At 46.6% G+C, this 24,425-nt stretch overlaps 1 protein-coding gene across 1 annotated transcript in view; it reads left to right on the top strand.

Moving 5' to 3' along the window:
* The window catches only part of LOC144799527 (CUGBP Elav-like family member 3), a 211,944-nt gene that overhangs the window by 162,247 nt on the left and 25,272 nt on the right, over positions 1 to 24,425 (top strand). The window contains exons 3-8 of the mRNA XM_078670896.1: positions 844 to 892; positions 4,005 to 4,133; positions 8,150 to 8,229; positions 13,134 to 13,277; positions 14,857 to 14,998; positions 22,289 to 22,438. Coding sequence (XP_078527022.1) covers positions 844 to 892; positions 4,005 to 4,133; positions 8,150 to 8,229; positions 13,134 to 13,277; positions 14,857 to 14,998; positions 22,289 to 22,438 — 694 coding nt within the window. The remainder of the gene's footprint in view (positions 1 to 843; positions 893 to 4,004; positions 4,134 to 8,149; positions 8,230 to 13,133; positions 13,278 to 14,856; positions 14,999 to 22,288; positions 22,439 to 24,425) is intronic.

Here is a 24,425-nt window from a genome sequence, read left to right as displayed (position 1 = left end):
GGAGTAGCTATGCGCTTTATAAAACCCTTATTCATTCATTCATCCGCTGAATTCAAAGAGTAAACCAGGACCTGGTGAGCAACTCACAGCTTGAGATCTGCTGTCCAGAGATAAAATCATGTACTTTGGATGTTGTAAGTACTATTACTCAGTTCTCAAGGTGGTAACGGTGTCTAAAACAATCTGCAGAAGTTGTTAACCACTATTCATTGATTGGTTGTCAGTTTTGGGCCTGGGCGCATATGAAGGCGAGGGGCAATTTACACCTGTTGACAAGGATGGCAGGCGGGCAGTGAGCACCCATGCCCCAATTCTGCCCAACGCTGGAAAATAAATACCCCCCTTTCTAAAAATTCTTCATGCCCCTCACATTGAACATAGAATGCAGGCAATAAACAGGTAGTAGCCCTAACATTCTGAAAATCCAGGTGGGTTGAGCCAATCGGTTCATTCCCTGCGGGGTACTAATGTTTGTTATTGGATGGGGGCATGAGTTTACTAGACCCAGACGATGAAAGCTCTGGATTGCTTCTATTTGAGATGTCATTAACAGAAATTACCTTTTAACATGAACTCAGTGTCCTAAAACTTGTTTACAAAAATCTCTGACCACTCTAACCCAAAGGTGCATTGGGTGTAATTTTCTAATATTACCTCCAATTCAACTTTATCTTTGTGAACAATATTTAGGACTACATATTTATGTCAGGCAGGAGTCTGGCCACGCTCTTCTGGCCCCACACACTTTTGGATGTAATGGCCGTGTTTGATCTTTATGTCAAGGCTTCTTTTCATTGACCGCCCTCACTCACCTCATGTTCTTGTTTTTCTCTGTCCCTCCAGATGAATCGCCCCATCCAGGTGAAGCCGGCGGACAGCGAGAGCAGAGGAGGTATTGCTGTCCCTCTTGTTCTTCTTGAGGGTAGGGCAAGAGGGTTGTGGTGGATTGGGGGGTGGGGGCTGTTGAGGGGATTGAAGTAGATCTCTTGACTGGGGGTGAATGTTTGATTTGTTCATCATTCTGTTCATCCTCTGTTCTCTTTGGGTTTGAACTAGAGACATCATGCCTGGTCACTCCTCTTGAGGCCGCATAACATAGGGGAATATCCCCTTGCATGCTCAGGACGGCCCCCGGCCGTCCTAAGTCGCGGTGGGCGTGTGCGGAGGACGGCTGGGGGACGTCCGAATCCCACCCACTATTCAAATCGCCCGCACAGAGCAAAAATGTGTGCCACATGCAAGGGGTTAAAGGGCAGTGTTAGCGATACCGTGTCTTGTCTCTGCCTATAGCTAGGGCAGGCGGGTGCAGGCAGCATTGGCGGTAGGTGGTCAGGAGCTTGCCCTAGCAGCCTACCCCTAGTGAGGGCAGGAGGATACAGGTGGAATAGGACAAAGACAGCGATGAGCCAGTGGGACACTTGTCCTATCATTCTTCCAATGGTGAAGGCAGGGTGTGCTCGAAAGATTGGGACATGTGTATTTATATTTATTTTTTGCAGCATGTATATAGTGAGGACTGGACCCTGTGAAAGGGATGGATTACTTTACACATGCAGTATTTGTAAAGCATTCATACTAGGCAGATCATGAGACAATAGCTTCAACTAGTCCTTCCCTACCGCATGACTAGAAGGCCGTGGCATAACCACGTCACAGAGCATGGCATCAGGTACATTTGTGATGGTGGGTTGAGGTCAGTGGTAACCAGGGATGGGAATATGGATTCAATATATGCTCGAGATACATTGGGGGCTGACTAGAGGTATACAAATAAATACACGTAGAGCAGGAGATGGCTCAGCACCTAGATGTGGAGTGTATTCCGCTAGGAGTCTTACGCCGACCTAGAGTCTAGTAAGGAGAAAGGAGATTTGTGACTTTTTTTTTTTAAAGGGTTGTTTTTGCTCAGGTGCTTCATGATGGCATCCTGGTGTCGGTGAGCTGTTGTGCGCAGTGTGAATAGGTGATCCTTTGGACGCTTATAGCGTTAGGGGTGGGATGCTTATCTTCAGTGTGGTGGGAAGTAGTTAAAGCTACTAGGAGGGTGGCCTAAGAAAGTGCTTTCGGGTGACTCGCCCCATGCTCATTGTTTCTTCAATCTCTGTGTTAGAACTGCTTGTAATAGAGAGAAAAGAGATTCTATCAACCTGCTCTCCATCACTGCTGCTCTTCCCTCTCCATTTCAGCCAACGTTTACTCTATTACAGCCACTCCTAGCTTTCTGTTACAACCACGCCCCTTTCTGTGTAAAAGCCTGTTCTACAACTGTATTATTCTTGTGTTCTATTACATCCGCTACCCTTCAAGTAGTTTAACCCCGTCTTGCCAACCTCCCTATTACATACTTCTCATGTAATCTTACATTGCCTTTTCTCTCTATTACATACTTCCTCCTTTATTACAGCCTCACTTCTCTCTCACAGTATCCTGCACCCCTCCATTACCCCTCTCCATCTTATTGCAGACCTTTTTCTTCATGATAGCGCTCATATTGTATATTTTAACCTCTCCCTCTTTTTTATTAATCTCAGCTCCAATATAGTCTCTTCTGATATATCCCCCTTCTCTGACCCTTGCTCTCTCTGTTGTAACCTCTGTCCCCAATAACACCTCCCTCTATTTAACCTTCCTTCTCTCTCTCTCTCTCTTCTCTATTAAAGTATCTCCTGCTAAATCCTCTCCTCTCTCTATTCAAGCCCTTCCATCCTCCACAAATCTCTATTTTGTCTGTGCCGTCTCTCTGTTAGTGGCTCTGCCTTCCTCGTTGCCATCTGCCGCTTTATTGAGGCGTCTCTTCCCTCTCCATTCGAGCACCCCTTTCTTCACTGAAGCATACCCACTCCCCAGTGCAACGACCCTCTTTATGAAAGCCCCTGTCTCAATTAATCATCTTCCCATTCCCTATTAACACATGTCCTCCCTGTCTGTTACATCATCGCGCCTGTCGGTATTAAGCCCTCCGCGCCCTCTCTATTAATCATCTGCTCATTCTCCAGTAAAGGCTCTCCTTTCATTCCATTCCAGCATTCCCTATCTCTCAACTGATACCTACCTTGCTTGTACATTTCAGTCTCTTCTCTCTATGAGAGTCTGTCTTCTCTGTCTACACCTTCCCAACGTTATTATAGCTTCTTACCTTTCTGCCTACCGTGCCTGGTTCCCTTCAGCTTCTCTCTTGTTCTAACTTCCTGTACTCATGCCTTCAATTTCTCACCTTCCCTCTCTTTCTCCCTCCATCTCTTTTGTCTTAACTTTCTTTATCCACTTGATTTTCTTTCTAGTTCTGCTTTCACGCCCATCCTAGTCCTCATTAATTCTGGTATTTTCCCTAATTTCCTTTTGCAAAAGAAACAATTGATGGACGGAATGCTGGACAATGCAATCATTCAGCCCCAGTCACAAGGATCTGGGTTTAATCCATCATTCTTTTGCTCACCATGCCACCACAGTTTAGACCCAGCCATATGCAAATCAGTCTTGACCCTGTCCCTTATTGGAACAGTCCAGCCCGAACTGCCAAGCCAGGTCCTCCCTGGACCGGAAACAAGCATCCTGGGACCGGTTTCAGGGCATCACCCTTCATCAGCCAGGCTAGCTTGAATCCAGTGGTGTGGTGAGCATGGGACCCACGTCTGGGCATACCCTTCCCACTTAGGGTGACACATGCAAAAGAAACAATTGATGGACGGAATGATGGACAATGCAATGGGTTTAATCCATCATTCTTTTGCTCATTTCCTTTTGCTCTAGCACATCTCTTTTTAACCTCTCCCTTCTATAACTTTTCTCCCTTCTCATGTTCTTCACTATCTTTCCTTCACCTCCTACCGTAGCTTCTCCTCCCGCTCCCCTCACTTCCTTTACTTGTGCTCTCTTCTCTCTCCTTTTCTTTATATCTTCTCTGTCGTACCCTCCCGATCTCCCTCCTGACACCTGATCACCTTTGTTGTTCTCTACTCACCACGTGCTGGAACGTTCTCTGATCATTTCCTGTTTCTCTCCAGAAGACAGGAAGTTGTTTGTTGGAATGCTGGGTAAACAGCAGACAGACGAGGATGTCCGGAAAATGTTCGAGCCCTTCGGAAGCATCGATGAGTGCACAGTCCTGCGAGGGCCTGACGGGACAAGCAAAGGTAAGCGCTATATAAATGCAATTACAATACAATACAATACCTATGGTAACACCTGTGCAGCTCTTAACACTCCCCACCTCACGTCTCATGCACAGCCGGACATGCTGTCCCCGAGCTCTCATCGCCTGTGCTTAATGTGTAAAAGAACAAGTGTTGGCCCAAAGGTTTGCTTAGGAGCCCAGTGCCAGCGTTATCAAATCTCAGGGGTGCCAAATGCCAAGGCTGCCTAGTCTTGATTCCAACTCCTGCCCATTTTACCCACCACTGGCCCCTGTTTCTCATTCTTTTATGGTCTTCTTGCTTTTTTCTTTGTCACAGTTTTTCTATCTTTCTCTTTCTCCTTCTTTCCCGCACTTGTGTTTTTCACTCTCCTGCTCTGGGTCAAAGTCTGATGAGGGAAAATAAATTCTGGTTCCCAACAATAAGTCCCGGTGGGCCCCACCTGCAACCACCAGCTCAAATTGATCACTGCTCATTGTATACAGAGCTTGAGTGTACCCCTCCCCAAACCTCGCCTCTCGGGTGATAGCGATGAACCCCAACCAACCCTCACCACATACACCAACAAACGTAACTCCGCTCCCCACACCTCTGACTCATACACACTGCAGTGTAACACCTTCCCACTGCCACCTTGTACACTACTAGAGGTAATACCTACCCAATCCAGCCGTAGTTGCTGCTGTGGCTAAGACTTCTCACACCCTCCTCTAATAACCTTCCATGGTAAAACATTCTCAGATCTACCCCGAACATAGCTTGGGGTATCATTGTTTCTCCACCAAAGTACTGGCATAACCAGGCTTCTTCCGCATCCTGCATAATGAAAGCGTTTGGTGCACAGCGCCCCGTTCATGCACCACTTTATGTATAGTGTGACTTCATCAACCCTGCACATGTAGTGCGACTGCATCAACACTACACATAGTAAGGCTGCATCCACGCTGCACGCATAGTGTGGCTGCATCAACACTACATGTATAGTGCGGCAGCATTAAAACTGCATGTATATTGCGGATGCATCAACACTACTGGTTTGCATCCCACCCACCTCCATCTTTAAAGTACGCGTAAACTTCCATCGTGACCCTTGCCACCCACCTCCCACACTTGTTAGCATACATGGCACCCATGCTGTGTTGTGCACAGTTGGCACCCCTCCAAGCACCCATTATCTCACTGCTGAGCACAGCTTGGCACACTCCTCCAGCACCTCGTTAGTCCTTGTTTTTGGCAGGCAGATTTGTCTAGATTCTTGTCCAAATATACATTCCCCTGAAGGTGAACAGCTGAATGGGGAGGTGGTCACAGCTGTTTGAGCAGGTGTTCACTATCTTGTCCAAATGGGCTGAACCATGAAGGAGCACTACGTAGGCACTGCCAGAATCCTTTCTCCACGAGTGGGGGTGGTGGGGGAGGGGGGGGGGGTCTTGAGAGCATCTGTCTCAGCTCCTATCTTTGTGCATCGGGGCACCGCACAAATGACCCGTGTCATTAGTCGCTTAGACTATGGCGCTATATAATTACAAACCTTTTTTCCTCCTCTATCCTTCTATCATTCCAAATCCAAATAACTGACTAACCTATCCACCACTTAAAATGTACTTGCATGTTTCACTATACTAATTCAACACTAATCCTCTATGGGTCCCGAAGTAGCGTGCTACTCGCCGAAAAATTGCTTTGACGCCTCGTCAGGGGTAGTAAGCGCTATATAAATCCAATTACAATACAATTGCAATACAACACAATACCTCCTATCAAAATTGCAAGTGGTTCAAAACACTGCCGCCCGTATAGTAAACAATCTGCCACTTAGAACTCCTCCAGCCCCTACACTCAGATCCCTACACTGGTTACCCATCCGTTCGAGAGCACTGTTTAAACTGCTTTGCCTGACCTACAAATCCGTGTCAGGCTCTGGCCCAAAGTTTCTACAGAACAGACTTATTCCCTATACCCCAAACAGGAAGTTGTGATCTAGCAAACAACTGCTACTACTCCCAAGACCCATTCGAACCACTAAATATGGAGGCAAAACCTTTTCCCATCTCAGCCCACTTCACTGGAACCAACTTCCCTTGGTCATCCGTGCTTCTCAAAGTCTACCTGAATTCAAGAAACCTCTTAAAGCCGGTCTGTTTTAATGCCGCCTCTACCCAATGCCTGTCTTTCAACTGCAAAGATGTCCCTTTAGGGTCCGGTTGTGCGCTATATTAAGATTCAAATAACATAACATAACAGCCCTGCAGCCTTTGTTTCTTTGGCATCGGGCCAGGCCTTATCTGAACTCCTAACTATGTATTTTAGATTTTTTAGTAAGTTAGAAGTAGCAAATTGGGTTATTTGCAAACCTGTGAGCCTTTGTCTTGTTCATGCATACACGATGAAACAAATGCACAATCGGTGCATCTGTGTTTTGATACTTGTATGTGTATAAATCTGGGGTTCGATACTCGTGTGTGTGTGTTAATGTGAGATTGGACATACACATGCAGCTGTGGTTGATGTGTGTGACTGTGTGCCACTGTACAAGCACCTATACACACACCACACTTTTCTGGTGAGTACACGTGAACCCCTGGACTGGCTATTTAATCACGCCCGTACCAATTTCTGGGGCTACTGGAGTTCACGCGGGCGGTTGGTAGGTCTCATTTCTGGTACATCTATGTAGCACACCAGAAAAATGATTCACTACCACCTGTGTGTAGGCATGCAGTAAGGGGTGTTTATTGTGAAATTATCCTAAAAAATATGCAGCGAAAACATATTTTGTGGTACTCAATGTGCCAGCAAAAACACACATAGCTCAGCTGGGTGTCACTGAAGAGGGTGCCTGGGGGTGAGGGGGTCCTGCAGATTACAAGCCACCAGGACTGGCCACAATAATACAGGGGGATAGCCATGGAAACTGAACAAGACAACAAGATGACTGCCAGCAGAAACAGCTGTTGATTTTGATCCATAGAGCTAGGAATCAGGTGCTGTAGAATGATTTGGCCAGCAATGCCGGAAAGTGTGGGAGGCCGTTCCCAGAACAGGAGATCCTGGCATCCAGATGCTCCTTTATTGCTTCAAATGATTTTGACAGACTGGGCATTCTCTCCTTGCCTCCAACCAAATCAGCCTTCTTTCAGAAGCCCCCTTCCTCTTGCTGTGGTTTCCCACCAGTGCTGCCCAAAGTGCCATTCAAGTGGTTTGAAAGTTGACTCTGTCCGGTGTTTAAGTGACCTTCCGAATCATGAAGTGCAAGGCAATGGTGCTTTATCCTCCATAAACAACAATTTACCTTCTCATTTTCTCTACACCCTTAAAATGAAGTTAGTGGTGGGTTCACGCCTCCCAGGTCTGTATCCATCAGGTCCCAGCTTTCACATCAATATATGAAGGATATCTGATCAAGTTCTGAGCTTGCCAGGGGTCCAGTCGTACCTGGAGGCCAAACTTGTACGTGGAGGCTACAAGATCGACACGTTTCCACCAGTCATGGCTGCCTGTGCACTGTTCATCAGGAACCAAAATACAAAAAGTGTGTGTGTGTATTCACAGGCAACCGTGTTTCTGATAGTGTGTGTGCGTCCATGGTCAGGTATTTGCATGCATGCACCTGAGTTAAGTAGTCATTAACGTAGTCATTAACCCGTAGTTAGATATGTCTGTGTGTATCTGACGCGTGCACAGTCAGGCATGGCACTGCACTGGGTATGCGCTTGTTTGTACAAACATCTAGTAAGTTGTGTGCCTGTGCATTTGCACCTTTGCCACTAACGCTCGTTTTGTACCAACATAGCTCCCAATCCCGTAAGACTACCAAGCGCTTTACAGACAGTCGATCACGCCACTGCGAGCACAGGTTTGTGTGTTGGTGTGTGAGTCTGTGCTGTGGCTGTGTGTGCCTGTGTGTCCGTGTTTGTAGGTTTATTCCTGTTTTTATTGTAGTGTCGCTAATAGAAGTCATCTTCCGCCTACAAGAAGTCATCGTTAAACCATGTCTTCTTCTTGTCATTCCTCAGGCTGTGCCTTTGTCAAGTTCCAGTCACACGCAGAGGCCCAAGCAGCAATCAGCACACTACATGGGAGCAGGACTTTACCGGTAAGGACATGCCTCAATTTACGAGGGGTTTGTGACAGCATGGCGACAGGGAGGAGACGGGGCGGACATGTAGGTATCAGTAGCTGAAATATGCAAAAACAAATTGGAAACTGTGAACCTGAGTGCAATGGGGGCGCCGTCAGTGGGTACCGGGTGGGGTCAGAGGATGTTAAAAAGGACTAAACATTATTTTGTTGGTCTTTCACCTTAAGAAAACTTCATATAAAATAACTCACACACCCTAAATGAAAAATACCTGCAAGTTAAACTAATTGGTGGGAAACACACTCTTCTACATTATGAAGCCTCAGTTGGTTAATGCAAACATTGCATATGGATGTGTGTATAACCAGAGAGTCACAGAACCAAATCCAGGTTGGCTCTGTGTGAAATAGTGACTTGTATATTTATAGTGCTACGAGGTCCTAGCCCGTGGCAAGAAGCACTGTGAATATGAAAGTAATTATCTTATAACTCACTGTATAAGATATGCAGCTGCAAAATGTGCAGAAAATATGTTGTGTATTGGATAAAATATGTTTTTTCTTAATATAAGTTTTGGTAATAAGCAATCCGACTCTACCTAGTGCCAATATTTCTTATTTATAAGCATCCATTAAAAGGACGCAGTGCAGAGCGTAGCTAGTAACACCCTTACTTGACCTCTGAAAAATAATAAATCTTTGCCACCATGAAGCTTCAAGTGACTCAATTAATTAAAGTCAGTCCTGGCTTCCAAGCAGCCTTTGCATTTGCTGCTTAACCAATTGCTCTCAGTTACATTTCTTTCTGGCATCAGGTACCCTGATGAGAAGGATTTTTTCTTTATTTTTTAACTGGTTTGTCCCTTGGCTTCAGCACCAGTGCCTCCCCCCCCCACCCCCACCCTGTCATTTCTACAAGTCAGAGGAAACTCAGTGTCCGCATTAAACGTCCAGGGACAGCTGCATTTTAATAAAAGTATGGAGACTGTTTTGTAAAATTAAAAAGATTTGGGCATGGCTTGGGTAAATAGATGTATTTATAGTCCTCTTGATAGCGCTATTGCCAGACAATAATGTGAGAATCACCAGGAGTGGGCCTTTGGCTTCACCAACATGTTGGAAGCCAGGAGTATATGTTCTGATTGGGCAACAGTGTGCTTCCACAAAAAAAGTGCTTGCCCTCCACACAGCGGTAATGATTGTATTTATCCAGCTGCCAGAGTGTGAACTTTCAGGGGCAAACATGTGACATTTTATTGCTATATAATTTACGTTGTCTTTTTCTGGCAGCATCACAGATGGGAGGAGGGCAGGGTCAGATTGGTAAGGCAGACATTCGGGCAATGGGCCAGTGTCTGAGTTGCAGCTGTGGGCTGCTTTTTTGTCCAGCATGATGGCCGATTTGGGCTGTACTTGTGCTGTTCAGATGCTGCTAGTGGCCCAGTAGGGGCCTGAGCGGTCTTACCAGAGGCAGATGGGCCTCTATTACTTCCCCTTTTACCAACAGGTCGGAGGTGCCATTCCCAGTCTCTCGCTGGACCGGCCCATTAATGTACATTAATTGAGCAGGGGAAGGGGGCTTGAGCAGAAGTGGCCTTGCTTATATTCAGGAGCGGTTAACCATTGAGAACTAATCCGTGCACAGAGTCCTGGCAGCAGTTGCATTTTTTTTGTCTCAGTGAAGTTAATAAATGCCTCTTTATTAGAATTATCCCTCCTTCTTTTTATAACACTTCAAACACTGGAAGCTGAAGCAGTGTTTTGAGAAAAGACGCAATCCCCAAATGTGAGCCACTTTTTTTAGGGTGCCCGGGCCCATTTTTGATCTCAATCCAACCCTGGAGGAGGGCAGTCATTAACATCCTTGGATTTTTAGGTCAGCTTGATGTCACAACTGTCACTCAAACTTTTAAACTTCTCTAATATTACGCTACAGTCCTTTGCTTCCACATAAATACATATCCATTCCCATGGTATTTACTTATAATGCTTCACATTACCATAGAACATTCCTTTAAAGACTGACTTATTTGCACTACCAATGCTTGTTATATTGTCACTTAATATTCTTTAATCTATTGCGAAACATAATTGAGATGGGTAAAAAAACGAGCTCTAGCTGAGTGTACATAAAGGTTATGTGCTTCTTCAGAGACAGGGCAATGCCTTGAATATTCCAAAGAGGTGAAATCCAGAGCTCGAAAGTAATTTGTAAACATGGCCTCCCCAGTCACGACGGACGTCAGTCGGTTAGCTCATGCATGATGTCATCCCGCACAAAACGCTTCACGAGCGAGGCGTATTGTCGGGTAGGCAACGCTGACGTAGAGCGACACCGCTGACGTCGAGCTGCGTGAGTTTACGTTCACTGACGTCGGCTCCGTCGAACGAGTTTGACTGCCTGACCTGTCCGGCTGTCATGGTTCCTCCTGCCAAGTTCCCTGGGGCGACGGTTGTGACTCTTGTGTCTTGTTTTTTCCCCTTTTCCTCTCGCAGAGCACGGTCGGCCCATCGCCCGAGTGTTTAAGGCGCTCTGACACTTTCGGCTAATGTTCGCGCTACATAAAATCGCTTTAAATAAATAAAATATAAATAAATACATATATGGGCGGATGAAAAGGCAAACATTCCTATATGTAAATTAAGTCGGTCAACCAGATGCGGCGAGACAGAGAAGCAGTGAATCGTACATTTAGCCAGATATAGGCGCAGATAAGCTCCAAAAACAAACCCTTTCAGCTAGGCAGATAACTAGGCATGGAACAAGAGACGGGCAGTGGGGGGCTCGATCGACGGGAAGACGCGGAGGCAAACATAAAACAGACTCATTTTTATTGTTATTATTATTACCATCACCATAATCGTCATGTACTGTTGTAGGGACACTGATAATCCATCAAAGCAAATTCTAGTTTGTGTGGCCTGTGTCATGGGTTGGATGGGACATTGCTGCCCTCTAGCAGACATAGCTTCTAATTGCACGGTTATTTCTTCTGGCCTCTACATATTTATTTCCAGTGGTGGTGACAGCTTCACGATTGTTTTGTTTACCTGATTCTACACTTTAATACTGATATGGTTTCTTATCAGTAAAATTGAGTGTTTTGAATGTTGTTCCTTCACATCACCGGTATCCTTAAAATGATAAATGCAAAACTAAAAAGCCCAAACTCTAGGAGGTGTCTTGTGATAGAAAAGGATCGTACATGTGCAATAGCTGCGTGGAGTGAGGCACTTGACTACGACCCTCTTCTCACCAGGCTCTCCTCACTAGTGCTTCCTCACCAGTTCCTTATCACAACACCTGGGTCACCGCCACTGTTTCATAGAACTCTGGATCCGCCCACTGCTGGGGGAAGTGCCTCTATAGGCTCCTACATATTCAAAATACGAATTTAAAAAAACTTGGTTCACTTGTTCCCGAAGTTATGAACTGATCTGACAACAGCAACTCACTTTTGCACAGAGGTGTGGATAGTGATGTCAGTTCTTTATACAATTGTACTTGGCGGGGGATGGTTGGGGTGAGGGTTAGAGATTTTTCTTGCAAGCGAGAAATCATCTTGTTGATTTTTCTAAATGAGTTTTTATTAAAAAAATAACACTACAGTGAAGCATTAACATCTTATAATTACATCTGTGTACAATTATGCAGAAAAGGGGATTTTATAGACCAGTAAATAAATAAATCGGGTTTTGTAGAATGTGACTACTCACCTGTAAGGGCCTCAAGGCGCTGGGGGGGGACTGCTGTTAAGTTGAAGAGCCAGGTCTTGAGCTCCTACCTGAATTGCGGCAGAGATGGTGATTGACTGAAATACAGAGGAAGGGAGTTCCAGGTCCTTTTAGCGAGGTAGCAGAGCGGAGATGTCTGGTGGGGATGTGAAAGGAGAGGTGGTGGTTGAGTTATGCTGGTCTGGTGTTGTGGAGGGCTTTATAGGCTTGCATGAGAAGCTTGTAGGGGATCCTTTTGTTGACTGGGTGCCAGTGGGGGTCTCCCAGGTGGTTGGTGAAGTGGCTGCGGTGAGAGATGTTCAGGATGAGCCTGGCAGAGGTGTTCTTGTTGTTTTGCAATTACCTTTGGAGGTTTTTTGCGGTTCTGAGCACTGCGGGCCACCAGGAGTCGTCCCATATGGTGGGGTTGGGGCCCAGAATGAGGGCTTCGGTCTTGTCTGAGTTGAGCCTGAGGCATCTCTCCTTCATCCAAGTGGCTACTGCCTTCATTCTGCTGTGGGAGTTGTTCTTGGCAGCTGTGGGTTAATCGGAAGGATCAGCTGGGTGTCGTGGGCGTAGGAGATGATGTTGAGTCTGTGGCTTCTGACGATGGTTGCAAAGGGGGCCATGTTGATGTTGAAAATGGTGTGGCTAAGGGAGGAGCCTTGTGGCACTCCGTAGCTAATTTCTGTGGGTTCTGAGAGCAAAGGTGGAAGTCTGATTCTGTGTTCAGCCATTGACGAAGGAGCGGATCCAGTTGTGGACTTAGTTACAGGTGCCAGTGTCGTGAAATCTAGTACAGAGGGTTTCATGGGAGAAGTTGGCGAAAGCGGCAGAGAGGTCCAGGAGGATGAGAGCTGTGTTTTCCCCTCTGTTGAGGAGGATGCAGATGTTGTCTGCGGTGGCGAGGAGAGCAGTCTTGTGCCGTGGTTGCTTCTGAATCCCTATTGGTAGAGGTCCAGGATGTTGTTTGATTCAATAAACTCAGAGAATTGGGTGTTGATGGCCTTCTCGATGACTTTGGCTGGGAAGTGGAGCAGGGAGATGGGTCTGTATTTCTTGAGGTCCGTCGGGTCAGCAGATGGTTTCTTCAGCAAGTTGAAGGGCATTGCGAAAGGACTGCTGTTCAAGTCCACATTCAGATCTTCATCATTGTTTCCCCTCTGTCTCTTCTAAAACGCTTCTTTTTTTCTTTTCCCTTCCCAGGGAGCCTCATCCAGCCTTGTTGTGAAGTTTGCTGACACCGAGAAGGAACGTGGGCTACGTCGGATGCAGCAAGTAGCCAACCAGCTGGGGATGTTCAGTCCAATCGCCCTACAGTTTGGGGCCTACAGCGCCTACACACAAGCGGTAAGATGCTTTTTTACGGCACTGGCCGCCGTTGTCTCCTCTGGCTGTTCTGACGCCGGGATGTGATAAGAATCCATCCGCTCTCAGCTTACTAGAGAAATTCAGAAATTCCGCAAAGGTGGTGTAAGAGAAGTTAATATGGTGCGTGGACACTGCATCCCAAATCTGTCCTCCTAATCATTTTGGGTGTACCTATGGTGAAACTGAGCACCCTTTGGAACAGGACACTTCTTATCCAGGCTATTCCTGCAGGGTTTTTAAATGCACCTCTCTACCCCTACACAGTGAAATGTAGCTCTTTTCCAATCTCTACCCCTACCCAGTGGAATTTAGCCCTTTCCAGTGTCTCCCCCTGTCCAGCGGAATGTACCTCGTTTCCAGTCTCCCCCCAACCGATCAGAATGCGTGTCTTCCTAAATCCTTGCCAGCTTTTAATTGCAATGCATGCCTGATCCAATCCGTAGCTTCTGCTGCCCAGCACAGTGAACATCTTCAATCCTTTCCAACTGTCCTTTCCTTACCATCTGCCCACTAGTCCCCTGATTGGATAGCTCTTGCTATTTCGATTGATATTTTACTTTAGTTCATGCTAGGAACATGGCAAACCATGCTACCGATGTGTGGTGGTGGATGGGAGAGGGGAGGTGAATACACTGCAACCCAAGATCACTTTTAAGTCAGAAAAATCCAAACACTGTCCCATTATGTAGATTATGTAGATCTAATATTCCAGATCTGGTGTGTTTACTTCTGTTCATTTCTTATATTTGTAATTTACGCAGTAGTGCTCTCGTCTTACGCCCTGCCCCGCTTCTTTATGCCGTACCGCACAGCAAGGTCCAGGGACCGCCCCTGTTTCTGTGTTCCCCTTTATTGTTCTGGTCATAGGTGGTGACCTGGGATTCACTAGAGATCGTGTACAGAAGAAGTGTCAAGCAGAAAGAGCTCTGAATCGGATAGAACTGGTCAATGTTCAAATGTAGGCTGTCCAGTTAACCGCCAAACTCTATTTTGCCCACCCTGAAAGTCTCCGTACCCTTTCAGGCCAGCCCCATCTTTGCTTAGCATCTATCCACACACATACATATGTATCGTTCCTTCAGTCGTGTATTACTGCTGCTTTATAGCTCGGTTTGTGTTATGTAAATCCACGCACAATTACATATATTTTCATTCAGTTGTCTGTCGTTTTCACTCCTTAAATACTTTTGCTTTCAAAAAGCTGTAACTTCTTTTATTGCTTTCTTTGTTTTGTGTGGGGTGTGATTATCATGTTTTCTGATTCTTCCTTGTGGAAATGAGGTAAAATGATCCACGTTACTGATTGAAAATGGTCCCATGGCCAGCCTTTGCTATTCTCTCCCCTGCTGGCGCCATTTATGGGTAGTTCCTGCTACGTCTGATTTCATTTCCTCCAGGTTTCAATGTAATATCATTCTTTACATCATTCTGTCTGCCCCGTCCGCCAGCCTTGCTGCCTTCCTAAGTCCTGGTTAGGTTCTTCCCTATGACGTTTGTTTCTGCCCTCTCTCTTTTGTGTGCTTCATGTAATAGGTGTCTTTCCTCCTCTCTCCAACAGCTCATGCAGCAGCAGGCCGCTCTCGTTGCAGCTCAGAATGCCTACCTCAGCCCAATGGCCACCATGGCTTCCATTCAGATGCAGCAGATGGCCACCATCAACCCCAATGGGCTCATTGCCACGCCCATCACCTCCTCATCAGGTAAGCAATGGCCTCCGGGGCTGATAGAGGGTGTCTTGGGCGAGGACATGGGCAATGAGTGAGGACATGAGCGCAATGAGCGAGGACATGAGCGTTGAGCGCAATGAGGGAGGACATGAGCGATGAGCGAGGACATGAGCGATGAGCGCAATGAGCGAGGACAAGAGCGATGAGCGCAATGAGCGAGGACAAGAGCGATGAGCGCAATGAGCGAGGACATGAACGATGAGCGCAATGAGCGAGGACATGAGCGATGAGCGCAATGAGCGAGAACAAGAGCGATGAGCGCAATGAGCGAGAACAAGAGCGATGAGCGCAATGAGCGAGGGCATGAGCGATGAGCGCAATGAGCGAGGGCATGAGCGATGAGCGCAATGAGCGAGGACATGAGCGATGAGCGTAATGAGCGAGGACATGAGCGCAATGAGCGAGGAGATGAGCGATGAGCGCAATGAGCGAGGACATGAGCGATGAGCGCAGTGAGCGAAGACATGAGCGCAATGAGCGACGAGAGAAATGAGCCAGGACATGAGAGATGAGTGCAATGAGCGAGGACATGAGCGATGAGCGCAATGAGCGAGGACATGAGCGATGAGCGCAATGAGTGAGGACATGAGCGATGAGCGAGGACATGAGCAACGAGAGCAATGAGATGAAGTAAGGTCAGCTTGAGAGCTTTCAAAGGCAAGAAGACCTGCACAAGAGCCCACAAATATACTGTGTAAAACCGTTAGCAGGATCCTCGGAGACTAAAACAGGAGTAAAGCATAAAGAAAGCACTCCGATTGGACCACGGGCAGAGTCATTGCAGGGCAATATGAATGTAATAATGGAGCATTAGGAGCTCATTTAAAGGTGGGTGGTAACTGTCAGGGCCACTGGAATTATGCAGCTGGGGAAGACCAAATTATGTGGCAGGGTTGCGTAAATTATGTTGCAAGAAAAGCCAAATTATGTGGCGTAATGCAGCACATTTTGTGATAGTATTGCTTCATTGTTTTGTAATTTTTAAACATGTTAACACTGCCTGGGCATTGGTTGCACCTGATTAGTACTAGTACCAGTGAAATACCCAAATATAACAATAAGCAACAGGAAGGTGACCAGTCAACCTGTGCAAAAGGCCTTCTACTGCACGGCAACAGGCGTGTTTTAGTAACTTATGAATCGTTTGAGCTAGGAACAATTTTTTGGGGGGGTTAAAACCTGTAGATTATGCAACAGATGATGGATTATGTGGCAATTGCAGCAAATCTGTAAATATGTGGAAGGCCGCACAATCACATAATTCCAGTGGCCCTGGTAATTGGCAGCTGTCTTGTCCACTACCCTGCCTTATTTAGATGTTAAAGATACTAGTTTTTCCAACAATGGAACAGGCACCGGCTCTCCCGCTAAGAAAGCCCTTCCTGCCGGGCATCCACTGATAAACGTGGTGCTGGGAGCCATTTCCAACATATAGGGCGGGCCTTCACACCAGGGTCACCAGCTTTTTTGTCCTGTAGACCATGGCGTTCCCAGACAGGAATATCACAATAATGTCCCACACATGGAAAAAAAAAACAGCACATCCTGGTCCTTGCATTTTCATCTCACCAGGCAAGGCACCCTCTTCAGGGGTCTTTCATCAGAAAATGTAAAATAAAAGAAAAAATTTGAGGCCAGGTGGTATGGCAGGTTTAACTGGCACTTTGTTTTTATTCGACTAGGTAGCTCTCAGTATGGCTGCCGAGCCAATGCACAACCCTCCATCCACCTAGATTTGGCATACCAGTTGTGGCTGGCTGGATAAGGCACTGTCTCCACAACCCCTGTCATTTGACAGACTAAGAAAGATGGGAGAGAGAGACTCTGCTCTCTCCTTTAAAAGGACAACACGATGAACTCGCTTTTGAGCCTTTGGACAGGATAGAAACATCATGGAGCCCAGATGGTTGGAGAGTGAACCAATACACCTTGATGGATGAGACTGGTAAAGACCAGACAGAAAGAATCTTGCCCCGAGACTGACGAAAAGATGGACCGTTCTTTCAATCTAGAGTGGGCGATCCACTGTTATTTTTGGCGGCGTGGGCTTCCTGAAATAGTGTGAAGCTGGCAGGAGGCTTTCAGTAGAATGGAAGTGTGGGGTTCCCATCCTGCTGCAAACCCCGCTTCTTGAGAATCCTGGGCAGACATGTGAGCACTGACAATGCACCCAAGCCCCAGGGACATGTTCGGATGACACATTTGGTGGCATTGAATTCCAACAGCAGTGATGCGCCCTGGTGGATTTCCAACACATGGTTTCTCTCGAGAGTGGTCACTTCTACGACCGATGTAACCATTTAATCGATAACGCGCCTCCATCTTGTTGGAATACACTCTTCTCTCTCCCTCTTCTCTCTGTCTGTCTCTCTCTCTCTCGCCCTTTCTCTCCCCCCCTCTCTCTCTCCCCTCTTTCTCTCCCCCTCTCTCTCTCCCTCATCTTTCTCTCTCTCTCTCTCTCTCTCTTTGTCTTTCTCTCTCTCCCCTCTCTCTCTATCCTCTCTCCCTCATTCTGGCTTTCTCCTCTCTCCCCCTCCCTCTTGCTCTCTCTTCCCCTCTCTCTCTTCTCTCTCCCTCCTCTCTCTCTGTCTTTCTCTGTCTTTCTCCCCCTCTTCCTCTATTCTCTCTCTCTTCCACTCTCTCTTCTCTCTCCCTCCTCTCTCTCTCTGTCTTTCTCTCACTTTCTCTCCCTCTCTCTATCCTCTCTCCCTCTCTGTCTCTCGCCTCTCTCCCCTCCCTCCCTCCCTCTCTCTCTCTTCTCTTTCCCTCCTCTCTCTCTCTGTCTTTCTCTCTCTTTTTCTCCCTCACTCTATTCTCTCTATATATATATCCTCTTTCCCTCTCTCTCCCCTCCCCTCTCTCTCCCCCTCTCTCTCTCTCCCCCTCTCTCTCTCTTCTCTCTGTCTTTCTCTCCCTCTCTCTCTATTCTCTCGCTCTCTCTTCTCTCTCCCCTCCCTCTCTCTGCCCCCCCAGATCTATGTACCTTGATGATATGTATATTTTCATGGTCTGTAGACCCGAAGTTAAGTATACTAAATCCACACTTCATGATACAATAGTAGTCCATATCCTCCACTCGATGTTGCTAAAGACACTGTTTTGTCATTCAGTTTTGTGACCTATATATTACAGGGTGAGGGTAGAAACCAAGGCATTAACATGAGTTACAAGCATTTGCAATGCAATAGGTCTCGCATTAATTAAGTTTGAGCTATTGGCACTGCTAAATATTGCAACACCAATTGCAACAAAAGTCTATAAATTGTTGGCCAAAAAAAGTGTATTATTTTTGTAGCAATGGTGGCATGCTGAGCTTTAGATTACTATGTTTAAAAGTAAAGTGCGCCATACTGCGATTGCTACAATAGTTAATTGTGGATGCGTTAACAATTGATGTGTGCACTGATGGCTGGTGGTGTGTGTGTGCCTGTAGAAATTGTGCACTGATGGCTGGTGGTGTGTGAGCCTGGTGCAAGCGTGCACTGACAGCTGGTGTTGTGTGCGCCTGGTGGAAGCGTGCACTGACAGTTGGTGGTGTGTGCGCCCTGGTGAAAGCGTGCACTGACGGCTGGTGGTGTGTGCCTGGTGAAAGCGTGCACTGATGGCTGGTGGTGTGTGTGTGTGCTTGGTGAAAGCGTGCACTGATGGCTGGTGGTGTGTGTGTGTGTGTGTGTGCCTGGTGAAAGCATGCATTGAAGTCTGGTGGTGTGTGCCTGGTGGAAGCGTGCACTGATGGCTGGTGGTGTGTGTGTGTGTGCCTGGTGAAAGCGTGCACTGACGGCTGGCGGTTTGTGTGTGCCTGGTGAAAGCGTGCATTGAAGTCTGGTGGTGTGTGCCTGGTGGAAGCGTGCAGCGACGGCTGGTGGTGTTTGTGCCCGGTGAAAGCGTGCACTGACGGCTGGTGGGGTTTGCTAATGCCTGTTCTAATTGCTGGGGAAGTCGAAGGATGATGGGGCAGAGGGGGGAAAAGAGCTTTTTACTTCAGTTGAGGGAATCTTTTTCCTGCTCCTTACATGTTGCTGTATGCAGGCGGACGGGCTGGGGCAAGGCATGTCAGCTGCATTAGACTCCTAGTCTGGTTTATCAGATCCAGAGTGGATAATTCCGGGACCAGAGAAACCCCGATTCCTGGGTGTATTTCTCTCTTGGCAACTCGTTACAAGGGCTAAAGTAAGCGATTGTACAAAAGACATCACAGGGAGTGAAAAATTCCTAGCACACGACTGAAGGATCGTTAATGCAACCGCTGTGCAGAAACTGAAAATCCCCTTCTTATATGGTGCACTGCTAGCGCCATGTTTTTGTTTCCGACAAAAAGAAACACTCTGGAAACAAATATCTCATGAATGGGAAACAAAAAATACTGGTGAGCAAAATCGTGAAGAGTAAATGGTTTAAAGGAACAATGACAATGCTGAAGGTAACTATCGAGTAAGGATAGGGTTACATTTAAAAGGTAAATGGAGAGGGTTGGTTTAAATGAAAAGGGTTGAAGGAATCCTCCTGTGTACATTTAAAAACAAATACTCATTTGCATTTTAAATAACAAGCATTTGTATCGCAGGGGCAACAGAGAGAGGACGTGAGACGAACCAAATGAGTAACCGGATAAGATTTATGACCCTATGAGGGAGATAAACTATGGATATTGTGAGGTCTGGCAGGGAGGGGCCCAGAAGAGAGACTCCGGAGGCGAAGCTCTGCATAATTAAGTGAATACCCTTGTTCTGTGCTGGCACAGGGCTCAGGGAAACAGCGATTAACACCAATAAACATAGTTGATACATATGGCGAGACAGTGTGGCATAACATGCAAAGTTGTGAACGTGGTTCGAGTCTCCGCGCACTCTATGCCTTCCCTAAAAAAAAATGCAGACATGTCATGTATTAAAAGTTTTGTAAAGAAATAGCGAAACCCTGCTATTTATTAGTGCATCTGTATGATTTAAAAGGGGATGGCAAGTGGATGCAGTGGCGCGAGAGAATACTTAATGACAAATGAAAACAAGTGCTTGTGTTTTCAGGCGATCCTAGTACGTTGAATCAATTAATGAGAATCAGCGAGGATCAGCTGAAAACAAACGTGCTAATTAACCACACACACGTTTAACCCCTATCTACCGCTATTATACTGGGGAATGACCATCTTACCCGAGTCCCAGGGATGTTCTTCGCCTCTAAAGAAAGGGGAACCGCGCATACACACCACATCACATCTAGAAACAAGCAAAAAAAAAACCCCGTCCCTCACTTACCAGATGCCGTCTACCTCCGGCCACAGAAACGCTGGAGCACGCACACCGCAAGTCGGCGTGGAGCGCGCCTCGGAAGAGACGCGGGAGGACGCCGTGAGCGTGCACGTTGGCGTTCACAGACCTGAGTCGGCTCGTGCCCAGGTCTGGAGCGGCTCGTGCACAGCTCTGACTCCCTTGCGACTTAGCAAGGCGGCTATAAGTCTCGTTGGCGCAACGCTTCGCGCTGCAACGCCAGCGAGACCTAAAAAGTGAGCAACAAGGCATCATGTTTTATTTGAGAGAGCAAGAGAGAGAGAGAACAAAGCCTTATTCAACAAAGAAGGCAGAACGGGGCTCTCTGTCAGCCAGCAAGGAGAGGAGCAAGCCATTAAGTGACACTCAGTGAAGAGAGAGAAACCGAGGCATTAGCAATGCTCAACAAGAGAACAAAAATACACCAGCTGCCTTTAAAAAGGAGGGAGGGAGGGCTGCAAAACACCAACCATCATCCCGCGAGGGAGTGAAACCAAAGTTAAAGGCTGAATCTCCCCGAAGGGGAGCTGCAAGGCATCAGGTATTCAATGGAGAGAGAACAGAACAAAGCATCATTCAGCAAAGATGCAGAACAAAGTGAGAGCAGCCTGGCATCACTGATCCCTCTACATGGAGACAGCAGCAGGGCTGCCAGGCCTCAGACCCAACAATACTTTAAGACTGAAACGTGCTGCTACCATCTTGCATTTCCTAAAAATATTTGCTTTTTCCAGATGTTGTGATTCTGTAGTTTGTTTCGTGCAACGTATGCCTCTTGCACAGTGCATAGTGTGACCCGTGTCACCTCTAGGTGTCTTGGTGTGTTCCAGGTGTGAATTGCTGTTTATTATAAGGCACGATTCGAAGCTCTAGAGTCGAGGCTGGAGATTGTGCAGGTTTCTCAGAGTGCAAAATCAGTGGGTCGTTAAGGGATTCGGACTGCATGCTCATCCACTCCTTGGCCTCTCCGCAGAGCACACAGCGCAGTGGTCACATAAGTACTAGGTGTAAGGAGCATTCTATGTGAAAGCATATGGAGGAGGTGTACAAAGTAGTTGAAATATTGACAGTGCCAAAGAAAGACAACGTTCTGTGTTTAGAGGTCAGGAGAGAGAGAGAGAACGAGTGTATGTGGTGTAGTGTACTGTAGTGGACCTGACACAAAGAAGTGCAGGCAAAAGGACAGGGCTAAAAGAGATTGACGAAAAAAGGAACTATATGATGTATGAGATATTAACATGGAACATTTCGGAAAGGTGTAGAGAAAAGAGTGTAAGTATCTAACAGAGAACTAGAGAGCAAAGTGGTGTGACTGGGTGAACGGGGGTGATTAACTCGTTTCGAAGACCCCCACCAATTCAACACACCATGCAATGTTGAATTTACAGTCTCTTATTTTTGGAATTAAAACTTTTCAATCCTAATTAATCGCGACAAAATCATCGTTGTTGTTATTCATGTATCTAATACTGTTAACAAGCACTGGCAAAGTCAACGAGTCTTGCTTATTTTGAGATCCGCTTGTTGCTGTGCTATAAATGTCAAGAACCAATTATGGAAAACTCATAGAAGCGCCCAAAGACAGGTCAATAACGCGCTGCATGAAGCGCAGGATTATAGTTGACCTGTATAAAGACAGGCCCTTAATTACATCACCTATGCCACAGCTCTTGGAAAGGATCCCTTTGACCACACCCCTTGTAGAGACCAACAAACCAGTTTCCATCCCACCAGGCATCAGTGGACTTCTAGAAAGCAAGGCTTCAGTCAACAGAGGATAGTGGGAGGCTTTGTGCATGACTCATTCCTCAAGGAGTGCATGAAGTCAGTAGTACATCTTTACTTATGTGTACTTCCATTGACAATATCATGGTAGTTGATATCCTTCACTCCATATTGTTGCAGAGCGATATTAAATACTCACTATTGTGGTAGAGCACTAGCTTGTACAACCATCATTTTTACATGGCAACTTTCTTTGCCCTGCTGTTTTTAGGGACCAGCACACCACCCTCCTTATCCGCCACTCCGGTATCCGCGATTCCCGGTGCACTGGGGGTGAACGGGTACAGCGCCGTGCCGACGCAAACCGGTGGACAGCCCACCTCAGAAGCCATCTACACCAATGGAGTTCACCCCTACCCAGGTACCAGAACATCCATCATCTTCTCCTGCTCTCCTAGGGCCATAGCGGTTTTGTTTACTATTTATATGTATGTATGTATGTGTTGGTATTTGTATAGCACAAATCTAGCTGTGAAGCAAACGAGCATTGTATATTATGTGAGCGGTCTGAAGACGATCTGCAATATTGTGTACATCAGGTGGAGGTTGCACAAATACATTTTACACACATTTAGGCACAGGGGGATTACGTGATTTGCCCAGAATCACACGATGTTTAGCCTAGCTCAGAGGCCAAGATCCGAACCGGGGTCTCTAGGTTCCAGTGGCGGCAGCTCAAGCCGCTATGCCACATCTCCTCCCATGCTTTAGTTCACGGTTACAAATGTGTCCCACTCCTGGTCAATGGCTCCGGTTTGAACATCTCCGTCAGGGCTGGAGAGTCATTTCCATGTGGTTGGTGGTGATTTGTATCCCAACGTGATGTAATTTATGACAATTCCATTCCCAAATAATCAGGAAACCACTGATTGAATTTTGCTGTCACAGCTGTTTCTAGGTCAGACACTTCATGGTGAGTCTAACAAAGATGTCACGCGTTGTGCAGGTCTAGCACCTCTGCACCCGCAAACTTCTCTCTGGAGTATCCTGTTAAGGTGACACTTCAGCATGAGCCAAGACCTATCTAGTGGCACGGCTAAAGGGTGACTATTTCATTGTCTCAGGGATGAAAGGTGTGGAACAAAAAAATGGAGAATATGAGCGAGGTGCAAATAAAAATTAGGAATTTGAGATAAGAGGTGCATTTAAGGGGACATTCTAGGAAAACTGCACAGTGGAATGTAGGGCGCAAATAAGACCATCAGATATGACGGGTGAGGTGTGGGCCTGGAACCGGGGACTTCAGAGGCAGGACTGGAAATTGGTAGAAGTGGCAGGTTTGAAAGTTAGTGGCACAAGCAAGTGTCTTCATTTCATGGTACAAGGTAGAGGCGGGCAATAAATAATAGATGTGAGGGTTTAACCCCTTGACCGCGGCGCAAATTCCGCCGCAGTGCTGGGGAATTAATGAGTGGGCGTATTTCAGACAGCCCCTGGTTGTCCTCCGCACACACCCACTATGACGTCGGACAGCCGGGGGCCGTACAACGCACGCAGCAGGTTAAAGACAAAGATTAGGCAAACTAGAAAGTAGGTGGAGAGGCAGAGCAAGAAATGTGGGTCACAATTCGGGTGGACTAGAAATTTGAAGACGTGATCTCGTCAATACCAGAATCCAGGGGCTACTTACCTTTTCTATGGACAAGATGAGGGACGCAGCAATGAAATTCGGAAAGACCTGGTGGAAAATGAATTGGAAATCCAACCAATTGATTACGGCGCCATGGACAGATATTGGGGGAAGAAGAAATGTTAATTTTAGGATGTGGTGGATGTCAGACCAGCGAGTAACAGATTGATTATTTCTTGATAGAGTAGGCACAACTGTATGATGAGAAAAAAGATGGGCTTGAAATTGGAAGGCAATGACCTGCGGTAGGAAGGAAAGAACTTAGAAGGACACAATATATCCTCAACTCGAAATCAGGAGATGAGATTTAAGTAGGACAGAAAATTCGGAAATGTGAATGGAGGCAGGGAGAAACATAACAACTTAGAAGAAGGCAGAACAGGAAAATGGAACTGCGAGGGAGGGAAGATGAGAGATCCTGAGAAGTGAACAAAGGCGGGATTGAAAATCAAGAGACGAGAGATGGGCAAAAGTGGACATTGGTAGAGGCAAAGGATTTTATATTCAATGCACCTATAATAAGGTGGACGGGATATCAGTAGGCCTGGGCGGAGTTTGCAGAGTGACCGAAAAACACTGCTGCGATATGCGCACTCGGTGGAGTGTGTTAGGTTGCGCCGTTCGCGCTGATGTTTCAGCACTGGATGTTTGTCCCACGCTAGAAAATCATCTGAAATGGCACCATGCACAGCACAAGAAGGCGCTGCTTCTTTCTGCT

This window comes from Lissotriton helveticus, chromosome 12 (assembly GCF_964261635.1).
Source record: "Lissotriton helveticus chromosome 12, aLisHel1.1, whole genome shotgun sequence".
NCBI lineage: Eukaryota > Metazoa > Chordata > Amphibia > Caudata > Salamandridae > Lissotriton > Lissotriton helveticus.
This window is presented reverse-complemented; position numbering and strand designations above follow the sequence as displayed.